Source organism: Homarus americanus, unplaced genomic scaffold (genome assembly GCF_018991925.1).
Source record: "Homarus americanus isolate GMGI-L3 unplaced genomic scaffold, GMGI_Hamer_2.0 scaffold13284, whole genome shotgun sequence".
NCBI classification, from domain to species: domain Eukaryota; kingdom Metazoa; phylum Arthropoda; class Malacostraca; order Decapoda; family Nephropidae; genus Homarus; species Homarus americanus.
The window spans coordinates 119,993-143,584 of NW_024750842.1; the positions used below are offsets into that span (position 1 = coordinate 119,993).

Genomic DNA, 23,592 nt, shown 5'->3' on the forward strand with positions numbered 1-23,592 from the left:
CTGACTAAGCTGTGTGTATCTACCAAGCTAAGCAGCCACTGTATTCAGCTAAGTAACTATGTACTGTAGTCTATAAAGAAAAAATATTACGGATTGCTGTTGTACAGTATAATAATATATTCTAAGTAAACGGTACTATAGTAATTAATATTCTGGTGTGGGCGTCTGTAGGAGCTGGGAGGAGGGAGTTAAGCTATGTTCTCAGCTCGATAATTATGCATTTTACAGCATACCTAGAGAAAACGTCTAGTTGTTCTATAACCATAAGTACTGAAAATTTATTAAACAATCCAGGGAAAGCGTCTGTTAGGAGGAGGTGGCGGAGGGAATAAGTTGGGCAGTATACATGTATTCTCAGGTCCTCATTTCATCCCAAGAGAGAAAAACTCACTGCTGTATAATCCTATATTCTAAGTGAAGAAAATTGATTAAAATTCCAGAGGGAGCGTGGTCGGGCAGGAGGGGGCCTGGCCTGACTAGGGTTGCATGCGACTGTTCCCTAAATCTCGGCGGTGTTTTATATACGACTGGCAATATCGTCCATCACGGCTCCGCGCGGCACCCGCAGTAATTGCTTGTCTTTGTTCTCTAATCTGCTAATATAAAGGCTTAGTCGCTCTTAGTGCTGTGCTTTCCGACAAGGAGAAACTTTTCTTATCAAAATTAGTCGTAATGGCCAGAGCTTCAGAAAAACCCGACGTCAGAGCTGAAGAGAGAGAAGTTGTTAAGACACGAACGGTTGGGATCTTAGGGTCAGGTGGTGTGGGATGGGACGGCAGGGCAGGGGAGGGTGAGGCAGTGTAGTGTGGGGAGGATGAGGGCTGGCTGGATGAAGTAAGATAGTGTGGGGCGGGGACGGTAGAGAGGGTGGGGTGAGGAAGGTAGGGGTGGATGAAGGAAAGGTGAAGCGAGATAAGGAGGATGACTCAACGAGGGTGGACTATAGAGCGGAATAACAGACAGACAGTGGAGAACAAAATACCTCCCAGTTACAGAGTCAGTGGTGGTATTTTACTTATCACAGAATAACACAGATTAAGATTTGCTTATAATCTACGTCGGTACGGGCGGGTTGACGGGTTTCCTCAGGAGTTATAATGTAAAGTGTGTGTGTGAGATCAACTTCAGTTACAGGATCTGCAGCTTGGGTCTGGTCTTGGCTCCGGTGTGTAACTTGTAACACATTATCCCACGTAACATATTGTAACTTAACGCTCCTTAATTTAACCCAAGACGTTATTCATCGTTACTTAACCTAACATAATATTTAACTTGATTACCTAACCTAATGTAACTTCTTAACCTAACCAAGCACCTAATCTAATCTATCATAACCTAACCTAACACCTAATCTAACCTAACATAGCACTAAACCTAATGCTTAACTCCCAACGGAATATGATCTGTTTACCTCCATTCCCTGATGTTTTTTTTAAAGGATCTTCATCAGTGGTGTAGAATAAGAGTGTGTGATTCTAATTGGTAGTTAAAAACACCATAGGAGTCTTGGGTAGGTTAGTTTAGGTTTTTTGGTTCATATGTTAAGTTATTCGAAGTGGGGTTTTTTATGGGGGGGGGGGGGCTGCTAGTTCCTTCAGCAAAAATATTCGTGAAACGTGAAATTTATATGAAAATTGAAGATAAACTGAAGAGATTAACGATTATTCAGATTAGTTGATTCTATTCTTTTGTAGATAAGAGCGACGCGTTGACCAGTGAACTGAATGTGTGCAGAAGCCTCGTGCCTCTCAATGTGAATTTGGCTAAAGTGTTCATAATCTAGTCACTTTCATAGTATCTCGTACAGTACATTATATACATATATACATTAATTTTATTCTCCTAAGTAAATATTTAAGTGTCTCAAAATAGTATCCTATTTTTGCATATTATTATTTTATGATTTAGCTTAAGTCAACCAGTTAGATGCCTTCTCCTATCTCCAGTTACGAGAAATAATCAAAATATGAACCGTAGAGAATCCGACCCCATGCATAGAGTAGGTTCCTGTGAGTACAATGTGAGTACAATGTAGCCCCCAAGTCCTATACAGTAACCCGATGGTGCGCTTCTTGTGTGCATTTTGTTCATCCGCCCACAAGCTAGACGTTCGTAAAGATATATATATATATATACTGCTATCACGGCGATATTATTATGTGATGCTCATATAACAAGCTGGGTACATCCATTGTGTACAGAGGCAGCCGTGGGTAAGAAAACTCAAGTGCCTTTCCCCTGGTGAGTGCTTGCTTGGCGGTCCTGGTTATCAAGGTCAGGCCACCCGCTGTCACTCCGCGCCTGATGCTACGAGAGAGAGATAGAGCCGATTTTTTTTATAATATATACCAATTTTTGCGTGAAATACATTATTTAATTATATTCCATTTCATACTATGAGCCATTTATCTTGTGTATAGTAACAAAATAATGCTATTTAGGCCTTTTAATTGATTTTATTTTAACTATCACTGATTCGTTGCAGCTCTGGTCAAAGCCTGAAGAAACTTAGCTACATGGACTACCACTGAGCCTGACACAACTGAGAATTCGCAAACTGTAAGTATAGAAAGTGAATTATGGGTACTTAGTCTGTAGGTCTACATTAACTCACTTATAGATGGGTAAACCACCTCTATCAACCCTGACAACAGAGTCGATTGTTTGATAAAAATGGTGTTTGAATAGTAACGTGTACATGTCACTTATTCTATGCTCTTAATACACGGAAAAGAGCCATCATATATTGCTCTGTATCTAAATTATGTAACAAAAAATACTGTAATTTTATTTTAAATATATTTTTTGTTTCTTTGACTGAACATAAAAGGAAAACAATAAATATGGAAATTTATTTAAATATTCTGTTATTTTCTGCATGATGTTATGAGATAATTTGCGTCCAATTATTTTACATTCTTGCTGTTTATCCCAAATTTGCTAGCCCACACTGATTAGCCTTCAGTTAGAATATGACGACCAATGTATGTGATCCACTGACCTATATATACTGCTGATGAATATGATGTATTTCCTTCTTTGTGTACGAACCTCTGTCCTGCATGGCATTGAACAGTGACATTACCCACATGAATCTGACCTCTATACATATATAGCTGTAAATGAATATGATGTATTTCTTTGTGTATGAACCTCTGTCCTGCGTGGCAGTGAACAGTGACATTACCCACATGAACCTGACCTCTATACATATATAGCTGTTAATGAATATGATGTATTTCTTTGTGTATGAACCTCTGTCCTGCGCGGCAGTGAGAAGTGATACCACCCTCAGTGTCAAGACCTGAATGAATTACTCAGAATAGGCAAACTGCACTACAAGCTTTGCCAATAAATTTGTTAAGCTAAAAAAACTACATCCTGTTTGTTTATTTATTTATGTAGAATAAATAAATATTATGTTTATATTAACTTATATTTAAGACAACTTGAAATAACTGAAGGGAAAATGCTCATCCAAGATGCTATCGTGTTGACCAATCTTAAAATGGACAACAAAAACTTTTAAAAGATCATCAGAAACATTTATCGTAGTAATGTTGCTGAGAATATTAATAACTACGGATCATAAGCGTGTAGATATTTACTGGGTATAAAGTTTTAATTTATATTCCAAGATATAACTAAAAAAACGACAGTTGAAGACGAATATGCTGATAAAAAAAGGACGTGTGGATATTTTAGCCGTACCCAGGGCGATAGTTGATGGCTGACCGTTGTAACTCAGGTACTCAAATAACTCCGGACCGTCACTCACTCATTTGTAGGACCGTCACTCATCTGTAGGACCGTCACTCACTCATTTACAGTACCGTCACTCATCTTAATGTACTAATTCCTATACTAAAAGAAGTGTACTTTGCTCTCCACCGCGAAGTTAAAATATAAACACTATATTTTGTTTACTGTACTGAAATGTATTTGTTGATCGTTTATAAAATACGCACTAGGCACAAAGTCAATAGAGATGAAGTAATGCGCATTTACACTTATTGAAGTTATTAATATATACTCATATAATATAAAGACTTACAGATAAACTAACACACATTTATTGGTGTTGAGATGAACCCGGGAATGTAACCGCCTCATATTTTTTATATAAGTTATTACGTATTAACGGCCATTATAACCGCTATATATATATATATATATATATATATATATATATATATATATATATATATATATATATATATATATTAATAAACGAATTTACTACTTATTAAGATACGCATTGGAGTATAACCGCTGACAGTTCATCTTTATTAATAAACTCATTTACTAATTATATTGATATACTCTTTGTAATATATAACCGCTTCATATATTTTCTCTAAACGACCACGTATTTATTGCTCGTTATTATCAAGATACACTCAAGGATTATGACCACTGAATACGTGTTTATATACTGAGGCGCGTGGGCCCATCCTTCATTCAGGAGTGTTCGCCATCATACGCTGTTTTGTGGGATCACTTCTTTGTGGTGGGGCGGCAACGGGCGGCGTCAGTGGGCGGCCATTAAGATGCACACCGAGAAGTAGCCGTCCTGAGAGCTGTAGCTGGCAATTATCACAGCAGGTCACCTAACTAGGCAGATTGGGAGGAGCAGGGGTGGGGGTAGGAGGGATGGTGAGGAGGAAAGGAGGAGGAGGAGGGGATGGGAGGTTAGCTATAGAGGGGTGGTGGGGGGTAAGGGAGGAGGGAGAGAGGTGGGTAGGTAGAGAAGGAGTGGATAAGAAGGAGGTGGGGTGGGGGTTGTGTAGAGGTGGGGGAGGGAGGGGTAACGGGGGAGGGCTTTATAGACAGGTAGTTTGGGAAGGTTAGGTTGAGAGGAGGAGGAGGGGGGGTAGAGTTGAGGAATGACGACGGGAAGGAGGAGGGAGAGAAGAATGGAGGTAATGAAGGGAGGGAGAGGAAGTGAAGGGAGAGAGATGGTGAGAAGATGGAGGTTAGGTCAGGTCAGGTCAGGTCATACATAATACCAATATGACTAAATTATTTACAGATGACGGTATGTACGAGTTTTATACAGATACAGTAGTGGATTAGCTCGGCATTCAATACAAATTCAGTACCAGTCTGTTTGGCGGGTATTAGGCTGAACTAAACGTGTCCTGTACACGTGTGTGTCCCCTGGGGAAGACGTACTCATCAGGGAAGTGAGTGAGTGAGTTATCTCTATACTGTATCTGAGGTAAATATTGTGTTCCAGTGTAAAGATATGTAGTTTATTATTGCATTATGGATATTTTTTATTTTATTTATTTCTTAGTTATTTATTTATTTTATTTTATTTATGTATTTGTTTTATTTTTTATTTATTTATTTTTTATTTTTTATTTTATTATTATTTTTTAATTATTTATTTAGTGTTTGTTTGTTATTATTGATGAGTGTCCGTGGGAATTTTGAGGGTTCCTGAAGGGGTTAACAGACATTGACAACCACGGCTTCAACCTAACCTAAACCTAACCTAACCTAACCTAACCTAACCTAACCTAACCTAACCTAACCTAACCTAACCTAAACCTAACATACTCTTAACAATCTGTAGTTTCAGTGTGGGAAATTTGGGGGTCCTCTTCCTCCTCTTCCTCACTTCTCTTCCTCACTTCTCTTCCTCCTCCTCTTCCTCCTCTTCCACTTCCTTCTCCTCTTCCTCCTCTTCCACTTCCTTCTCCTCTTCCTCACTTCTCTTCCTCCTCCTCTTCCTCACTTCTCTTCCTCCTCCTCTTCCTCACTTCTCTTCTTCACTTCTCTTCCTCCTCCTCTTCCTCACTTCTCTTCCTCCTCCTCTTCCTCACTTCTCTTCCTCCTCTTCCCTCTTCCCTTCTCTCCTCTCTCTTCCTCCTCCCTCCTCCTCTTCCACTTCTTCTCACTTCTTCCTCCTCTTCCTCACTTCTCTCCTCCTCCTCCTCTCTCTCACTCTTCCTCCTCCTCTTCCCTCACTCTTCCTCCTCCTCTTTCCTCACTTCTCTTCCTCCTCCTCTTCCTCACTTCTCTTCCTCCTCCTCTTCCTCACTTCTCTTCCTCCTCCTCTTCCTCACTTCTCTTCCTCTTCCTCACTTTCTCTTGGTCTTTCTTTGTGGTCTTTAGGTCAGTCTTATCCCCAGAGACCTGATGCCGGCTCAAGGAAACTTATCAATAATCAAGGACGGGTTTGATCAGGGTATCAAGGACGGATTTGATCAGGGTATCAAGGACGGGTTTGATCAGGGTATCAAGGACGGATTTGAGGACGGGACGGGTTCAGGGTGATCACGGGTATTATCAGGACGGGTTTGATCAGGGTATCAAGGACGGGTTTGATCAGGGTATCAAGGACGGATTTGATCAGGGTATCAGGGACGGGTGTGATCAGGGTATCAAGGACGGGTTTGATCAGGGTATCAGGGACAGGTTTGATCAGGGTATCAGGGACGGGTGTGATCAGGGTATCAAGGACGGGTGTGATCAGGGTATCAAGGACGGGTTTGATCAGGGTATCAGGGACGGGTTTGATCAGGGTTCATTTTTGTGATCAATTATCTCTAAGGCTAGCGTCGTTATGTTAATGGTCTTGATGAACTTGTGTGTGTGTGTAGTGGAACCAGCTCATCGGGCACACAGTCAGCAGAGGTCAAAGGTCGTTCTGATGGGTACGTGGGATCTGTTTACAACCGGAAAGGAAGGTTGGGCCGTAATCCTATGTTATTTGACCGGGAATTGATTCTTTGACTATCTTGAGGTGGTCAACGATGCTATAGTTCACGCCTGTCGGGTGGGGTTAGGTTAGGTTACGTTGGGGGAGGTTAGGTTAGGTTGAGGTTAATGAAACAGGTGAGGTAGTAAGGAGTAACCCTGTGGTACCCCTCGCGTCATGGCTCGGTAACCCCCCTCCCCTATCCTCCCCACAACCTTCATACCCCCGACCGAACGGAATGAGAGTCGGACTCGAATGGTTTGTGGGTCCGTATGGGGGGAGGGGTTGGGGTAGGAGGGGGTGTGGTGGGGGGTAGGGTGTATCTTACATAACTTCTTAAGGTCCCCTGATTCTCTTAAAAGGTTTACATGTAATATAATTTTTATCCTCCAGTTGATTGGAGTATGTGGGAACGCTCTCTCTCTCTCTCTCTCTCTCTCTCTCTCTCTCTCTCTCTCTCTCTCTCTCTCTCTCTCCTGTAATGACGGTACGGAATGGGTGGATACAACAGATGGTACAGGAGGAACTTATGTATTCAGGTGGTGGGACAGGGAACACCAGCTGGGACGGGCGTGGGATTGACGGGGACCTGTGGGACGGGTGGTTAGTGAGCGGGACAGGTGTAGGACAGGCCAGGGTGACGTACCAGGTTAGGTCTCCGAGACAGAGAGATTGCCGAGTGCTGTCTCTCTCTCTCTCTCTCACACACACACACACACACACACACACACACAGGCATGAGAAGAATGTTAAACTGTCCTTACTGGTACACACACACACACACACACTCTCTAAATAAACAAAAAACTGCAACAAACTGGTAAACACAGACGCTAAACTGGTGTTACCGGTGTTTAAACTGGTGTTACCGGTACGTGGGAGTATTACAGACTGGGGGGGGGTTAACACTTTATACCGCGACAAACACAGTGTAGGGATCGTACCGGGACACATGGGCCGTTATAAGGGAGGGAAGGAAGGAAGGAAGAGGGAGGGAAGGAAGGAAGGACAATGGGAGAGAAAGGAGGTTAGTTCAAGTTGGTTAGGGGGAGAGGATGGGTTAGATGAGGGAGGGAAGGAGGGTAGATATGACGCCAGGTGGGTTCCGACACGCTTCCCTCCTCACCCTCACTGTAACACTGTTTACGTTAACGTCCTTGATACTAAGACTTACACCACCACCACCACCTCCACCACCACACCACCACCCCACACCCCCACCCCACCACCCCACCACCACCACCACCCACCACACCACCACCCACCCCACCACACCACCACCGCCACCACCACCACCACCACCTACCACCACCACTACCACCACAACACCACTCCACCACCACTTCACCACCACTCCACACCACCACCCCACCACCACCACCACCACCCCCACCACCACCACCTCCACCACCACCACCACCACCCCACTCCACCACCACTCACCACCACCACCACCACCACCACCACCACCCACCACCACCACCACCACCACCCACACACCACCAACCACCACCACCTCCACCACCACCACCACCACCACCACCACCACCTCACCACACACCATCCATCCACCCCACCACCACCACCACCACCACCCAGCACCAGGAGTCGTGGAGGAGGTGTGGAGGTGTGGGGGAGGGGAGTGTGGAGGGGGTGGAAGTGGGGTGGGGTGGAGGGGGTGGGATGGAGGAAGTGTGAGGTGGAGGGATGGAGGAAGGGATGGGGGTGGGGAGTGTGGAGGGGAGGGGGTGGAGGGAGTGGGTGTGTAGGTGGGGAGGGAGGGAGTGTGGGTGTGGAGGGTGTGGAGGGAGTGTGGAGATGGAGGAATGGGGTGTGAGTGGAGGGAGGGGGGGGAGGGGATGGAGGAGGGAGTGTGGGTGTGGAGGGAGTGTGGGGTGGAGGGGAGGGAGGGGGGGGTGAGGTGGGGAGGTGGGGGGGGGTGGGAGAGGAGGGAGGGGGTGGAGTGGGGAGGAAGTGGGGTGGAGGGTGGAGGGGGTGGAGGGAGTGGAGGAGGGGAGGGGTGGAGGGAGGTGGGGGGAGGTGTGGGAGGGAGGGAGGTGGAGGGAGGGGTGTGGAGGGTGGAGGTGGGAGGGGGGAGGAGGAGGTGTGGAGGGAGGGGGTGGGGTGGGTGGGTGGGAGGGAGGTGGAGGGAGTGTGGAGGTGGAGGTGGAGGGAGTGTGGAGGTGGAGGGAGTGTGGGTGTGGAGGTGGAGGGAGTGTGGGTGTGGAGGGAGTGTGGGTCTGTTTGTCAGCTGTAAATGGTTAAGGTGAACAGAAGAGAATAACCAAAAAATAAAGATAATAAAATAAATAAATTAATAACTATCATAATGGTAGTTAGAGAGACGACCTGAGGTGATTGGTGTGTGTGTGTGGTGTTTACACTTGTCCTGTTCAATAGTTGTTGGGTTAAAGGCCGTGTTTACAGTGTGAGAGTTAAGGGTGAGAATCAACGGAAGAACGGTAAGTGAATGGAGGAGGATCGTGAGTGAGGGAACAACATGTGAGGGGGGGGTGCGGAGCTGACTGCTGGAGCCCTCTTCTCCTTTTCCCAGCAGGTCCACTACTCGGTAACACACGGCACTGCTCCTGCTGACCAGTGGTAATAAGCAGGTGGTAGTGGAGGAGATGGTGTGGAGTAGCGGCGGTGAGGGTAGCAGTGGGCCTACAAGATGGTGGGCCGGGTGGTCGTGTAGCCCAACTACTGACCCCCCGCGCTCTCCTTCTCCTCTTGTGTGGGAGTGTCACCTGCCCGTGCTCACTGTGCTGTATGGAGAGTGTACGTGACGGTGTACGGTGGTCGACATTTTATCCAGTAAACGGTATAGATGCAACAGTGGACCAGACATTCCTAAATTCCTGAGGAGGGTGGCAGTGGTGGCTGCGAGGTGGCCGGGCAGCTCTGGCCGGGCGGCCTGGGCGGCTGTGATTGGCCAGGGCGCGTCTGCCCCGCCCCCAGCCTGCTGGCCGTGGCTCGGGTCCGCGCCGCCCCCAGTTGTTCTTATGAGGTGGTGAAGTGAGGGAGCCCGCGCACCCCTGCCCCAGGATCAGTCAGTGTTGAAGTGTGAGTGATGATGTGGTGTGGTGGTGGTTGTAGGTGGGGTGCTGCGTGACCATGCGCGGTGTCACACCACCGCGGGAGTGTGCAGGGGGTGACTTGCAGGGCGGCCACGGGCACTGCTCGGCCAGCCCGCTCTGCCGACGACCGTGACCATGCACGCCGCCATCATGCTCAGACTAGTGTTAGTGTTAGTGTTGCAGTGCCTGTTGACTAATGGGCAAGGGCCAGGGCCGGGGCCGGGGCCTGGGCCACAGGGGGGAGTGCTGGATGAGGAGCTGGACAAGATGCAATCACGCGCCGTGGATACGCGCGTCAAGTTCACTGTGATGGAGGGCCACCCGGCCAACACCTTCGTGGGTATCATCCCCCTCAAGCCGGGCTTCACCTACCGCTTTAATGAGTCCCCTAAAGAGTTCACCCTCAATGGTACCACTGGAGAGATACGCACCACGGACGTGCTGGACCGTGAGGCCCTCGACACGGACCGCTTCGACCTGGTGGTCCTGTCGTCACAGCCAACCTACCCCATCGAGGTGCGCATCAACGTTATCGACATCAACGACAACTCACCAAGGTTCCCGGAGGCCTCCATCCACGTCACCTTCTCTGAGAGTGCCAACGCCGGCACCAGGGTCATCCTTGACACGGCAACTGACGGCGACGCCGGCGACAACGATATCACCACCGACTACAAGATCGTCGATGGCAACGAAGATGGTAAATTCAAGCTTCAGGTGACGATAAACCCTTCAGGAGAGACGCCGTACCTTCACCTGGAGACGACGGACAGGCTGGACCGGGAGACTCGGACTGTTTATCAGCTCAACATTTCTGCACAGGACGGTGGGTCTCCGCCGAGGTTCGGGTTCTTGCTAGTCAACGTGTCCATCTTGGACGTGAACGACAACCCGCCCATCTTCGACCACAGTGACTATAACGTTTCCCTGAACGAGTCTGTACCTCCTGGCACGTCTGTGCTACAGGTACAGGCGACGGACAACGACGTAGGGGAGAACGCCCGACTCACCTATTACCTGTCGGAGACGGAGACGCAGTTCACGGTGGATCCCGAGACGGGCATCATCAGCACTGTGGAGCCTCTCAGCTGCCACCAGAACTGTCAACAACTACAGCCGTGTCCCAAGAGTTGCGTGTTTACTGTGTTCGCCAGGGACCACGGGTCGCCGCTCCAAGATGGCCGGACTTACGTCACCGTCAACCTACTGGATGCCAACGACCACGACCCGGTCGTCAGCTTTAGGTACTTCCCCACCACAGCTGACTTCGCAACCGTCGACGAAAATGCGCAGAACGGGTCTGTGGTCGCTGCCGTCTCCGTCATAGACGCTGACGAAGGTCCAAACGGGGAAACAACAGTAGAAATACGAGCTGGCAACGAGCTCAGCCATTTTAGACTCGATTCCAAATCTGGTTTCGACATTGTACGAGTGAACGGTGTGTTAGATCGTGAGAAAATTGGTAAATACAACGTTACCATCGTAGCCACAGATAAGGGGACTCCTCCGAGGTCGTCAACAGCCTTTCTTATTATCCACGTTAACGACATCAACGACCACGAGCCAGTGTTTGAGAAGAGCGAGTACTCGGCTGTGTTGAGTGAGCTTGTTCCTATCGGCACCTACGTGGCTGGCATCACCGCCAATGATGAGGACACAGGTGTTAACTCCAACATATACTACGCCATCGTCTCTGGCAACGACAACCAGTGGTTCGACATCGACCTACAGAGTGGCCTCATCACCACCAAGGCGCCCCTCGACCGAGAGGTGAAGGACTCGATCGACCTGAAGATCTCTGCTCGTGATGGTGGACCAAACCCCAAGTGGGCGTACACTCACCTTAAAATATCCATATTGGATGAAAACGACGAGAAGCCGACATTTTCTCAGGAGATGGTGAACGTGAGTCTGTCGGAGAACACCCCGCCTGACACCCTGGTGACGCTGGTGTTGGCCGTCGACCACGACCAAGGCACCAACGGCAGCGTCTCCTACATGTTTGACCAAGACGTGGAACACAATTATCCGGGAATATTCGCTCTCGACGTCTCCTCTGGTCGACTCACCACCAAGACCAAGTTAGACCGGGAGGCGATGCCCCAGTACGAGATCAAAATAGTGGCCAAGGATCAGGGAATACCTCCCCTGTCGTCGACGGCGACAGTCGTGCTGAATGTACAAGACGTCAACGACAACAGTCCAGAGTTTTACCCACAACAGTATTTCGTGGTGGTGCCCGAGGACCTGCCCCTGGGGTCCTCCGTCCTACAGGTCTCAGCCACAGACAAGGACATCGGGGAGAACGCTGTCACCACCTACGAGCTCAACGTGGGGGAGGACAACGAAAACACCTTCGAGTTAGATCGAGACACCGGTATATTGAGCTTGAGTGGTCGGCTGAGTCACATCAGAAAAGCTCAGTACCGCCTCACGGTAGCTGCGAGAGACACTGGTGACCGCAAGGCTGTGGAGGACGCCACTGTTGACATCGTGGTGGAGAGCAATCAGATAGAATTGCTGGAGTTTGAACAGAACGAAGGATACAAGTTTTCGCTTTCTGAAGATGTTGGCAAGAAGGAACCTGCAGCAGGGCGGAAGATGGGCAGGGTGAGCGTGCTGAACCCAGCCTCTGTAGGCGAGGTCAGTTACGCCATCATCGCTGGCGACCCTGACAAGGTGTTCTCGATTGATGAGAGGACAGGTGTCATCAGCACAGCCAGGAGGATTGACCGAGAACAGGCAGCGTACTACAGCCTCCGGACGGTGGCGACCACGACCTCAGCTTATGGACGGACTTGGGTCAACGTGACAGTGGAGGACGTGAACGATAACCCTCCCAAGTTTCCCATCACCAGAGCCCACGCCACGGTGGCCGAGAACTGGCCCGTGGGTCACCAGGTCTACCTAGCCCGAGCCTACGACAGCGACTACGGGGAGAACAGCAAGATAACGTACAACCTCTCCAATAACCCGGATGATTACTTCACCATCTCGAGGACCAGCGGCATGATCTACCTCAACAAACCCGTCAAGTACAGCAAGACGAGCAACTTCCGGCTGGAGGTGGCGGCCTCTGATGCTGGGTTACCGTCCCTTACATCTCGCCAGATCGTTACCGTCACAGTCGAGGACGTCAACGACCACACGCCCATCTTCGAGCACGGGTCGTACGAGACTTCTCTGCTGGAGTCAACGCCAGTGAATGACAGGTTCTTCGCCCTCACCGCCTCTGACGAAGACGACGGTATGAACGGGTTTGTCTCCTACGACATAACTGAGGGTAATGAAGAACGCAAGTTTGGCATCTTCCCCGACGGTTACCTGTACGTCAAGAGCGCCCTGGATCGTGAAGCTCAGGATTATTTCGCCCTGACCATCGTGGCCAGGGACCATGGCACGCCGCCCCGCTCCTCAACTGTCTCTGTCGTCATTCATGTCATTGACGAGAATGACAACTCTCCAGTCTTCACAAACTCGACTTTCACGTTTTACCTGGACGAGAACGAGCCTCCCGACACCTATGTGGGGAAACTGACGGCAGCAGACAAGGACAAGGGCAGAAATGCGGAGCTCACTTATTCCATTGCTACAAATCAAAACGATTTTGTAGTTGACCCCAAGAGCGGCTTCCTCAAGACCTTACATTACTTCGACAGAGAGCAGCTCGTCCAAACAACTGGTCTGGACTACATCTCCATGGAGGCTGTAGTCCTGGACAACGGCATCACGCGTCTGAGAGATAAAACTAAAGTCAATATCTACATCACAGACGTCAATGACAACCCACCCAAGTTCCTGAGGAAACCTTACCGAGCACAGGTACCTGAAAAGGCTCCTCTCAGCACGCAGGTGATTCGGATATCAGCCACGGACGCAGACGAGGGCCTGAACGGGGATGTTGTGTACACCATAGTTGACGGGAATGATGAAGGTCGCTTCAAGGTGGACGAAACGACGGGTCAGGTGACACTCGCCAAGCCCCTGGACCGAGAGTCAACCCCTCGTTACCTCCTGACGGTTGCAGCAGCTGATCTGGGCAGTCACCCTGGCCTTACTGCCACCGCCACGCTCACTGTGGACGTCCTGGATGAGAACGACAACGCCCCAGAGTTCACCCAAAGTGAGTCCGAGATTTCCATCGTGGAGACAACACCAGTCAACACCGTGCTGGTGCAGTTCCAGGCGTCAGACGCTGACTTGGGCGTGAATAAAGACGTGGCCTTCATGATAGGAGGAGGGAACATGCAAGAAGCCTTCCGCATTGACACCAAAACTGGAACTCTGTACCTGGAGAGATTACTGGACTTTGAGAAGCAGAGTTTGTATCGTCTGAACATAACAGCAGCTGACGGAGGCTCTCCTCGTCTGACCTCTACCATATCCTTCGTGGTTCACGTGTTGGACTACAATGACAACCCTCCAGCCTTTCCCAACACCGCCATCTGGCGAAGGATTGAGGAAGGTATTCTTCCCAACACACCGATTGTCACTGTCACAGCTGAAGATCCGGATTCTGGTGAAAACGGTAAAATCAAATACACCATCAAGAGTCAGGAGCCGCCCGGCATGCATTTCTCAATCGACGAAAACACTGGTAACGTGTCAACTCTGAAGGACATTGATCGCGAGTTTTCTGACACCTTCCGTCTGACTGTCGTGGCCACGGATCAAGCAGAACCTAAATCAGCTCGTCGATCTGCGGAGAAACTGGTGACTGTCATCGTGGAGGACATCAACGATAACGCTCCTCGCTTCGTCTCCATGAACGCTGGCATCTTGGACGAGAACTCTCACTCAGGGACGGAGATCATGCGAGTGTCAGCTCGAGACCTGGACGCAAACACCAACGGTCTGGTCACCTACGACCTGGTGGCCGGCGATAAGGACATCTTCCGCCTGGACCGTATCACGGGGTCACTGTCCGTGAAGCAGGAGGTCACCAGTCCCAAGATCATGTACTGCGTCACTGTCCGTGCTACTGACGAGGCTGTACAGTCGCAGCGGAAGTCTTCCGACGCCTACCTCACCATCCTGAGCGCCTCGTCTCAGGATGGACCCAAGTTCTCACAAAAATCGTACTCGGGATCAGTGTTAGAGAGTTCCAACATTGGCACGTCCGTCGCCACAGTGAGCGCCCGTCTCGGCTCCAACGCGCTGACGGATATAGCCTACTACGTGGTGAACGTGACGGGCGCAGACGGGGAGCTCATGAACCGTATGTTCACCATGCAGCAGCAGGGCGTAGTGGTGACGGCGGCCGTCCTCGACCGTGAGGACGGTCCCAACAACTACGTGGTGACCGTGGCAGCCGTGGTCACACAGGGACTCACTCCTAGACTCTCCACAACTCAGGTAAGTGTTGAGCCACACCTGTGTTAATCACCGTTGTTGTTGTGTACATTTACCAGGTAATAACCAGCCTGTGCCTCAGGTGGTGTCAAGTCGTAACTCAATATCCCGTCCTGTGATGTGTCACTATGTGATCCTCTTACTAAACAAACTTGTTCACCCAAACCTGTACTACAGTAGTGTGCCCTGCTGCTCTCAACACCTTGTAGTAACTTGGAAAATTTTCGTGAGAAAAAAAGAAAGTAATTTAGTGTTGATGACCTTGACAAAATTCTCACTAGCTCGTGTTTACTGGAAGACTGACTGGTGTAAGGAATGTGGTGTGTGAACCACCATAAAGTGTGTGTGTGTGTGTGTGTGTGTGTGTGTGTCAACCACGAGCTGAAATATAACACTTGTAACCTTAATAAACTCACCCTAATATTCTCGACCTTATAACGAAGTCGATTAAGTGTTTATAACGAAATAAATTCAATGTAATCCCTCCCTTAAAACGTAATTAATTGCTGTAAATGTAGCGCTTCCCTTCGGTGTAATTCCCTTAATGTATTGTAAATATAATAACAACTCTTAGATATTAAATAAATAATTACTTTCTCAATTACTCTTTAATACTAATTGTAATTATGTAGTTGAGTAATTACATGTTATTATGGTGATTGAGCTTAAGTGTAATTGAGGAATATTTATTAGTTGACCAATTTAATTACATTTATGGGCAATTAATTTTATGACTTAATTGGTAGTTACATTTAAGGGAATTGTTCTGTATAATTTAAGGGAGACAGTTGGGATATTTTAGGGATTAATTGGATTTTAGGGAGCTGGTAAATTTAAGGGAGATAATTAATTTTAGGGAGTCTTAAAATTTTTGGTAATTAATATATTTAAGAGATAATTAGTACATTTAAAGGATGAAATTAGTGTATCTAAGGGAGGAAATTAGTTATTTAAGGGAGGTAATTAGTGTATTTAAGGGAGATAATTTATGTATTTAAGGGAGATAATTAATGTTTTAATGGAGATAATTAATGTTTTAATGGAGGTAATTAGTGCATTTAAGGGAGATAATTATTATTTTTAAGGGAGATAATTAATGTAATTATGGGAGGTAATAAGTATATTTAAGGGATATAATTAGTGTATTTAATGGAGATAATTAATATTTTAAGGGAGATGTTACCTTTAGAGGAATTATTACACTCCAGATTAATTACATTTCAGTGGTTGTAATTACCCAGGTGTTTTATTTGTTTACCTGGGGAGGGGGTAGGGTAGGGGAGGTTAATGGCCTTGAGTATTTCCTCCCCTCACCTCTCCCTCACCTCTCCCCTCACCTCTCCCTCACCTCTCCCTCACCTCTCCCTCACTTGGTGCTCTAGTGAATGGTGATAAGGTACCCTGTATATACATGGTGATAATCTAGTGTAAAATCTTTGTACTCTGCAATCTGTTTTTTTTTCTTGTCTCGTAAAATTACTTGGTGAAATGTTCCCTTTATTGGTGACACGAATCCTTGGTGATAATGTAAGTGCTTGGTGACATGTACTTATTGGTTGGTGACACGAATCATTGGTGATAATGTAAGTGCTTGGTGACATGTACTTATTGGTTGGTGACACGAATCCTTGGTGATAATGTAAGTGCTTGGTGACATGTACTTATTGGTTGGTGACACGAATCATTGGTGAAGTTGGCAACACTTGTTAATGGACTCACTCGTAATTTGGTGATAGTTAATGTAAGTGTTTGACTGTGAGTGTTCCTGTTAATGGTGACATAGTTCTGAGTGGTGACAATTGGTTACTGGTGATTTTTAGATGGTGGGTATTTAGTTATTTATTTATTAGGATGTTTTGTTTAGTTTTGGTGATTTGTGAGTTTGTTTTATATACTTGTGATGGTGATTTGGTGTTGGTGATTGTGGTAGTGTTGGTGGTTTGTGGTAGTGTTGGTGATTTACTTGTGAGTGTTGGTGATTTACTTGAGTGTTGGTGATTTACTTGTGAGTGTTGGTGATTTACTTGTGAGTGTTGGTGATTTACTTGAGTGTTGGTGATTTACTTGTGAGTGTTGGTGATTTATGCCCTTTCTAACCTAACCTAACCCCTTGAGTACAATGTCAACCACACCTTGAGTACGATGCCAATAACTTGAGTACAATTAATTCACTGTCTATAATAAATTTACCCCTTGAGTACATTGACTTAACCCCTTTTGAGTACAATGATGAGAGCCCTTGACTCTTATGATTTAATTCCTTGAGTACGATGATCTGTTAAGCACGATGACACTGTACTCAGGGAGGGAAGGTTAATTCATCATCAAGGTTACTCAGGGGAGGTTAAGTCATCGTACTCAGGAATTAACTTCTCACCTCACTTCTACTCAGCAATTCTAACCTAACCTCACCCTCGCATCACCCTGCCTCGCTCACCTCACCTCTTACCTTCACCTCCACCTCGCCTCACCTCCACCTCACCTCGCCTCACCTCTCCTCGCCTCATATTATCCCACTGATTCAGGGGGAAGGGAAGGGGGGGAGGCGTCCAGTGATTGGCTATTCAGTGATGACGTATTAAGCAGTCACTCAACTTGATTGGTTCAGCTAATCACCCTCGGGATTCACCTGTCAGACGGCGTTAGTTGACACCCTCTCTGATTGGTCTGATGGCGGATTGGCCGATCGACAGGAGCCAATAGCGACACTTGATACTGTACCTTTGTTGACATAATTAGTGTGAGGAAGCTGTCGGGTTGGGAACTACCTGACATTGATAGTTATACGTGTGTGTGTGTGGTGTGTGTGTGTGTGTGTGTGTGTGTGTGTGTGTACAAGATTATCGTAAGTAATGGAGATAAATTCAATAAATATATATTTATTTAGTTATTTACACATTAAGATCTGTTCTATTAAAAGTAACATTCATACAGACACACATTATGTAACCTATAAATGAATGACCTAACCTAACATAACCCTGACCTAACATAACCTGACCTAACATAACCTAACCTGACCTAACATAACCTGACCTAACCTAACCCTAACCTGACCTAACATAACCTGACCTAACATAACCTAACCTGACCTGACCTGACCTAACATAACCTGACCTAATATAACCCAACCTGACCTAACATAACCTGACCTAACATAACCTGACCTGACCTGACCTGACCTAACCTAACCTAACCTAAATGGTCTTTCTGGATTCATATGACATAGTAATAAATGTCGATAATAAATACAGTTTGTACTATTTTGTAATCTCTACACCTGTACTTACCTGTATATGTATTCGTATCTGTAATTAAGTCTGCACCTGTACCTGTCTTTGTAACATTAGACTTATGCATATTGTATCAGCCTCTGTACTTGTTTCAACAACTGTCCTTGTATCTGTACCTGTCCTTGTATCTGTTCTTGTATCTGTACCTGTCCTTGTATCTGTACCTGTCCATGTATCTGTACCTGTACTTGTATCTGTACCTGTCCTTGTATCTGTACCTGTCCTTGCATATCTGTACTGTACCTGTCGTTGTATCTGTACCTGTCGTTGTATCTGTACCTGTCCTTGTATCTGTAGCTCTCGTTGTATCTATACCTGTCGTTGTATCTGTACCTGTCGTTGTATCTGTACCTGTCCTTGTATCTGTACCTGTCCTTGTATCTGTACCTGTCGTTGTATCTGTACCTGTCCTTGTATCTGTACCTGTCCTTGTATCTGTACCTGTCGTTGTATCTATACCTGTCCTTGTATCTGTACCTGTCGTTGTATCTGTACCTGTCCATGTATCTGTACCTGTCGTTGTATCTGTACCTGTCCTTGTATATGTACCTGTCCTTGTATCTGTACCTGTCCTTGTATCTGTACCTGTCCTTGTATCTGTACCTGTCGTTGTATCTATACCTGTCCTTGTATCTGTACCTGTCCTTGTATCTGTACCAGTCCTTGTATCTGTACCTGTCCTTGTATCTGTACCTGTCCTTGTATCTGTACCTGTCCGTGTATCTGTACCTGTCCTTGTATCTGTACCTGTCCTTGTATCTGTACCTGTCCTTGTATCTGTACCTGTCGTTGTATCTGTACCTGTCGTTGTATCTGTACCTGTCGTTGTATCTATACCTGTCGTTGTATCTATACCTGTCCTTGTATCTGTACCAGTCCTTGTATCTGTACCTGTCGTTGTATCTATACCTGTCGTTGTATCTGTACCTGTCGTTGTATCTGTACCTGTCCTTGTATCTGTACCAGTCCTTGTATCTGTACCAGTCCTTGTATCTGTACCTGTCCTTATCCTGTCCAGCATCTGTACCTGTCCTTCTGCTTGCAGTCCTTGTGCATCTGTACCTGTCCTTGTATCTGTACCTGTCCTTGTATCATACCTCCTTTGTCTATACCTGTCCTTGCATCTGCCTGTCGTTGTATCTGTACCTGTCCTTGTATCTGTACCTGTCGTATCTGTACCTGTCCTTGTATCTGTACCTGTCTGTATCTGCACCTGTCCTTGTATCTGTACCTGTCCTTGTATCTGTACCTGTCCTTGTATCTGTACCTGTCTTGTATCTGTACCTGTCCTTGTATCTGTACCTGTCCTTGTATCTGTACCTGTCCTTGTATCTGTACCTGTCCTTGTATCTGTACCTGTCCTTGTATCTGTACCTGTCTTGTATCTGTACCTGTCTTGTATCTGTACCTGTCCTTGTATCTGTACCTGTCCTTGTATCTGTACCTGTCCTTGTATCTGTACCTGTCCTTGTATCTGTACCTGTCCTTGTATCTGTACCTGTCCTTGTATCTGTACCTGTCCTTGTATCTGTACCTGTCCTTGTATCTGTACCTGTCCTTGTATCTGTACCTGTCCTTGTATCTGTACCTGTCCTTGTATCTGTACCTGTCCTTGTCTGTACCTGTCCTTGTATCTGTACCTGTCCTTGTATCTGTACCTGTCCTTGTATCTGTACCTGTCCGTATCTGTACCTGTCCTTGTATCTGTACCTGTCCTTGTATCTGTACCTGTCCTTGTATCTGTACCTGTCCTTGTCTGTGCACTGTTGTATCTGTACCTGTCCTTGTATCTGTACCTGTCCTTGTATCTGTACCTGTCCTTGTATCTGTACCTGTCCTTGTATCTGTACTGTCCTTGTATCTGTACCTGTCCTTGTATCGTACCTGTCCTTGTATCTGTACCTGTCCTTGTATGTACTGTCCTTGTATCTGTACTGTCCTTATCTGTACCTGTCGTTGTATCTGTACCTGTCCTTGTATCTGTACCCGTCCTTGTATCTGTACCTGTCCTTGTATCTGTACCTGTCCTTGTATCTGTACCTGTCCTTGTATCTGTACCTGTCCTTGTATCTGTACCTGTCCTTGTATCTGTACCTGTCCTTGTATCTGTACCTGTCCTTGTATCTGTACCTGTCTTTATCTGTACCTGTCCTTGTATCTGTACCTGTCATTGTCTGTACCTGTCCTTGTATCTGTACCTGTCCTTGTATCTGTACCTGTCCTTGTATCTGTACCTGTCCTTGTATCTGTACCTGTCTTGTATCTGTACCTGTCCTTGTATCTGTACCTGTCCTTGTATCTGTACCTGTCCTTGTATCTGTACCTGTCCTTGTATCTGTACCTGTCCTTGTATCTGTACCTGTCCTTGTATCTGTACCTGTCTTGTATCTGTACCTGTCCTTGTATCTGTACCTGTCCTTGTATCTGTCACCTGTCGCGTATCTGTACCTGTCCTTGTATCTGTCTGTCCTTCATCTGTACCTGTCGTTGTATCTGTACCTGTCCTTGTATCTGTACCTGTCCTTATCTGTACCTGTCCTTGTATCTGTACCTGTCCTTGTATCTGTACCTGTCCTTGTATCTGTACCTGTCCTTGTATCTGTACCTGTCCTTGTATCTGTACCTGTCCTTGTATCTGTACCTGTCCTTGTATCTGTACCTGTCCTTGTATCTGTACCTGTCCTTGTATCTGTACTGTCGTTGTATCTGTACCTGTCGTTGTATGTACCTGTCCCTTGTATCTGCTTCTTCATACTGTATCTTGTACCTGTCCTTGTATCTGTACCTGTCCTTGTATCTGTACCTGTCCTTGTATCTGTACCTGTCCTTGTATCTGTACCTGTCGTTGTATCTGTACCTGTCATTTGTATCTGTACCTGTCCTTGTATCTGTACCTGTCCTTGTATCTGTACCTGTCCTTATCTGTACCTGTCCTTGTATCTGTACCTGTCCTTATCTTACCTGTCGTTATGTCTTACCTGTCATGTCTGTACCTGTCCTTATATCTACTACCTGTCCCTTGTATCTGTACCTCCTTGTATCTGTACCTGTCCTTGTATCTGTACCTGTCCTTGTATCTGTACCTGTCCTTGTATCTGTACCTGTCCTTGTATCTGTACCTGTCTTGTATCTGTACCTGTCCTTGTATCTGTACCTGTCCTTGTATCTGTACCTGTCATGTGCTGTACCTGTCCTTGTATCTGTACCTGTCCTTGTATCTGTACCTGTCCTTGTATCTGTACCTGTCCTTGTATCTGCTACCTGTCATTGTATCTGTCACCTGTCGTTGTATCCTACCTGTCCTTGTATCTGTACCTGTCCTTGTATCTGTACCTGTCCTTGTATCTGTACCTCTTTGTATCTTACCTGTCATTTGTATCTGTACCTGTCATATATACGTACCTGTCCTTGTATCTGTACCTGTCCTTGTATCTGTACCTGTCCTTGTATCTGTACCTGTCCTTGTATCTGTACCTGTCCTTGTATCTACCTGTCCTTGTATCTGTACCTGTCTTGTATCTGTACCTGTCGTGTATCTGTCACCTGTCCTTGTATCTGTACCTGTCCTTGTATCTGTACCTGTCTTTGTATCTGTACCTGTCCTTGTATCTGTACCTGTCCTTGTATCTGTACCTGTCCTTGTATCTGTACCTGTCCTTGTATCTGTACCTGTCCTTGTATCTGTACCTGTCCTTGTATCTGTACCTGTCCTTGTATCTGTACCTGTCCTTGTATCTGTACCTGTCCTTGTATCTGTACCTGTCCTTGTATCTGTACCTGTCCTTATCTGTACCTGTCCTTATCTGTACCTGTCATTTGTATCTGTACCTGTCCGTATCTGTACCTGTCATTGTATCTGTACCTGTCCTTGTATCTGTACTGTCCTTTTCTTGTCCTTGTATCTGTACCTGTCCTTGTATCTGTACCTGTCCTTGTATCTGATATCTGTCTCTTGTATCTCTACCTGTCCTTGTATCTGTACCTTTGTTTGTATCTGTACCTGTCGTTGTATTACTCCTGTCCTTACCTGTCCTTGTATCTGTACCTGTCCTTCGTATCTGTACCTTCCTTGTATCTGTACCTGTCATTTGTATCTGCGCCCTTGTATCTGCCTGTCGTTGTATCTGTACCTGTCCTTGTATCTGTACTGTCCGTATCTGTACCTGTCCTTGTATCTGTACCTGTCGTTGTATCTGTACCTGTCCTTGTATCTGTACCTGTCCTTATCTGTACCTGTCCTTGTATCTGTACCTGCCTTTCTCTGTATCCTTGTATCTACCTGTCCTTGTATCTGTACATGTTATCTGTACCTGTTCACCTGTCCTTGTATCTGTACCTGTCTTGTATCTGTACCTGTCCTTATCTGACCTGTCATTGTATCTGTACCTGTCCATATCTGCCTGTCCTTGTATCTGTACCTGTCCTTTATCTGTACCTGTCGTTGTATCTGTACCTGTCCTTGTATCTGTACCTGTCTTGTATCCTTTGTCCCCATATCTGTACTGTCCTTGTATCTGTACCTGTTTGTATCTGTACCTGTCCTTGTATCTGTACCTGTCCTTGTATCTGCTATCTGTACCTGTCTTGTATCTGTACTGTCCTTGTATCTGTACCTGTCCTTGTATCTGTACCTGTCCTTGTATCTGTACCTGTCGTTGTATCTGTACCTGTCGTTGTATCTGCTACCTGTCCTTGTATCTGCTGCCCATTGTATCTGTACCTGTCATTTGTATCTGTACCTGTCGTTGTATCTGTACCTGTCTTGTATCTGTCGTTGTATCTGTACCTGTCCTTTATCTACACTGTCCTTGTATCTGTACCTGTCGTATCTGTACCTGTCCTTGTATCTGTACCTGTCCTTGTATCTGTACCTGTCCTTGTATCTGTACCTGTCCTTGTATCTGTACCTTCCTTGTATCTGTACCTGTCCTTGTATCTGTACCTGTCCTTATCTGTACCTGTCCTTGTATCTGTACCTGTCGTTGTATCTTCCTTGCGCCTTGTATCTGTACCTGTCCTTGTATCTGCTTGCATCCGTATCTGTACCTGTCGTATCTGTACCTGTCCTTGTATCTGTACCTGTCGTTGTATCTACCTGTCTTGTATCTGTACCTGTCGTTGTATCTGTACCTGTCTGTATCTGTACTCTCGTTGTATCTGT

The 23,592-nt window shown here is 46.5% G+C and overlaps 1 protein-coding gene across 1 annotated transcript; it reads left to right on the plus strand.

The window, feature by feature from the left end:
- The first annotated feature begins 9,727 nt into the window (after positions 1 to 9,727).
- LOC121854220 (cadherin-related tumor suppressor-like) lies at positions 9,728 to 15,168 on the plus strand. Its single transcript, XM_042348727.1, has one exon. It carries the CDS (start codon positions 9,922 to 9,924, stop codon positions 15,166 to 15,168), a length of 5,247 nt encoding a protein of 1,748 aa, XP_042204661.1. The 5' UTR covers positions 9,728 to 9,921.
- The last annotated feature ends 8,424 nt before the right edge of the window (positions 15,169 to 23,592 follow it).

Coding starts and splice junctions, on each gene's coding strand:
- LOC121854220 (XM_042348727.1), top strand. CDS start 9,922: ATGCACGCCGCCATCATGCTCAGACTAGTGTTAGTGTTAGTGTTGCAG.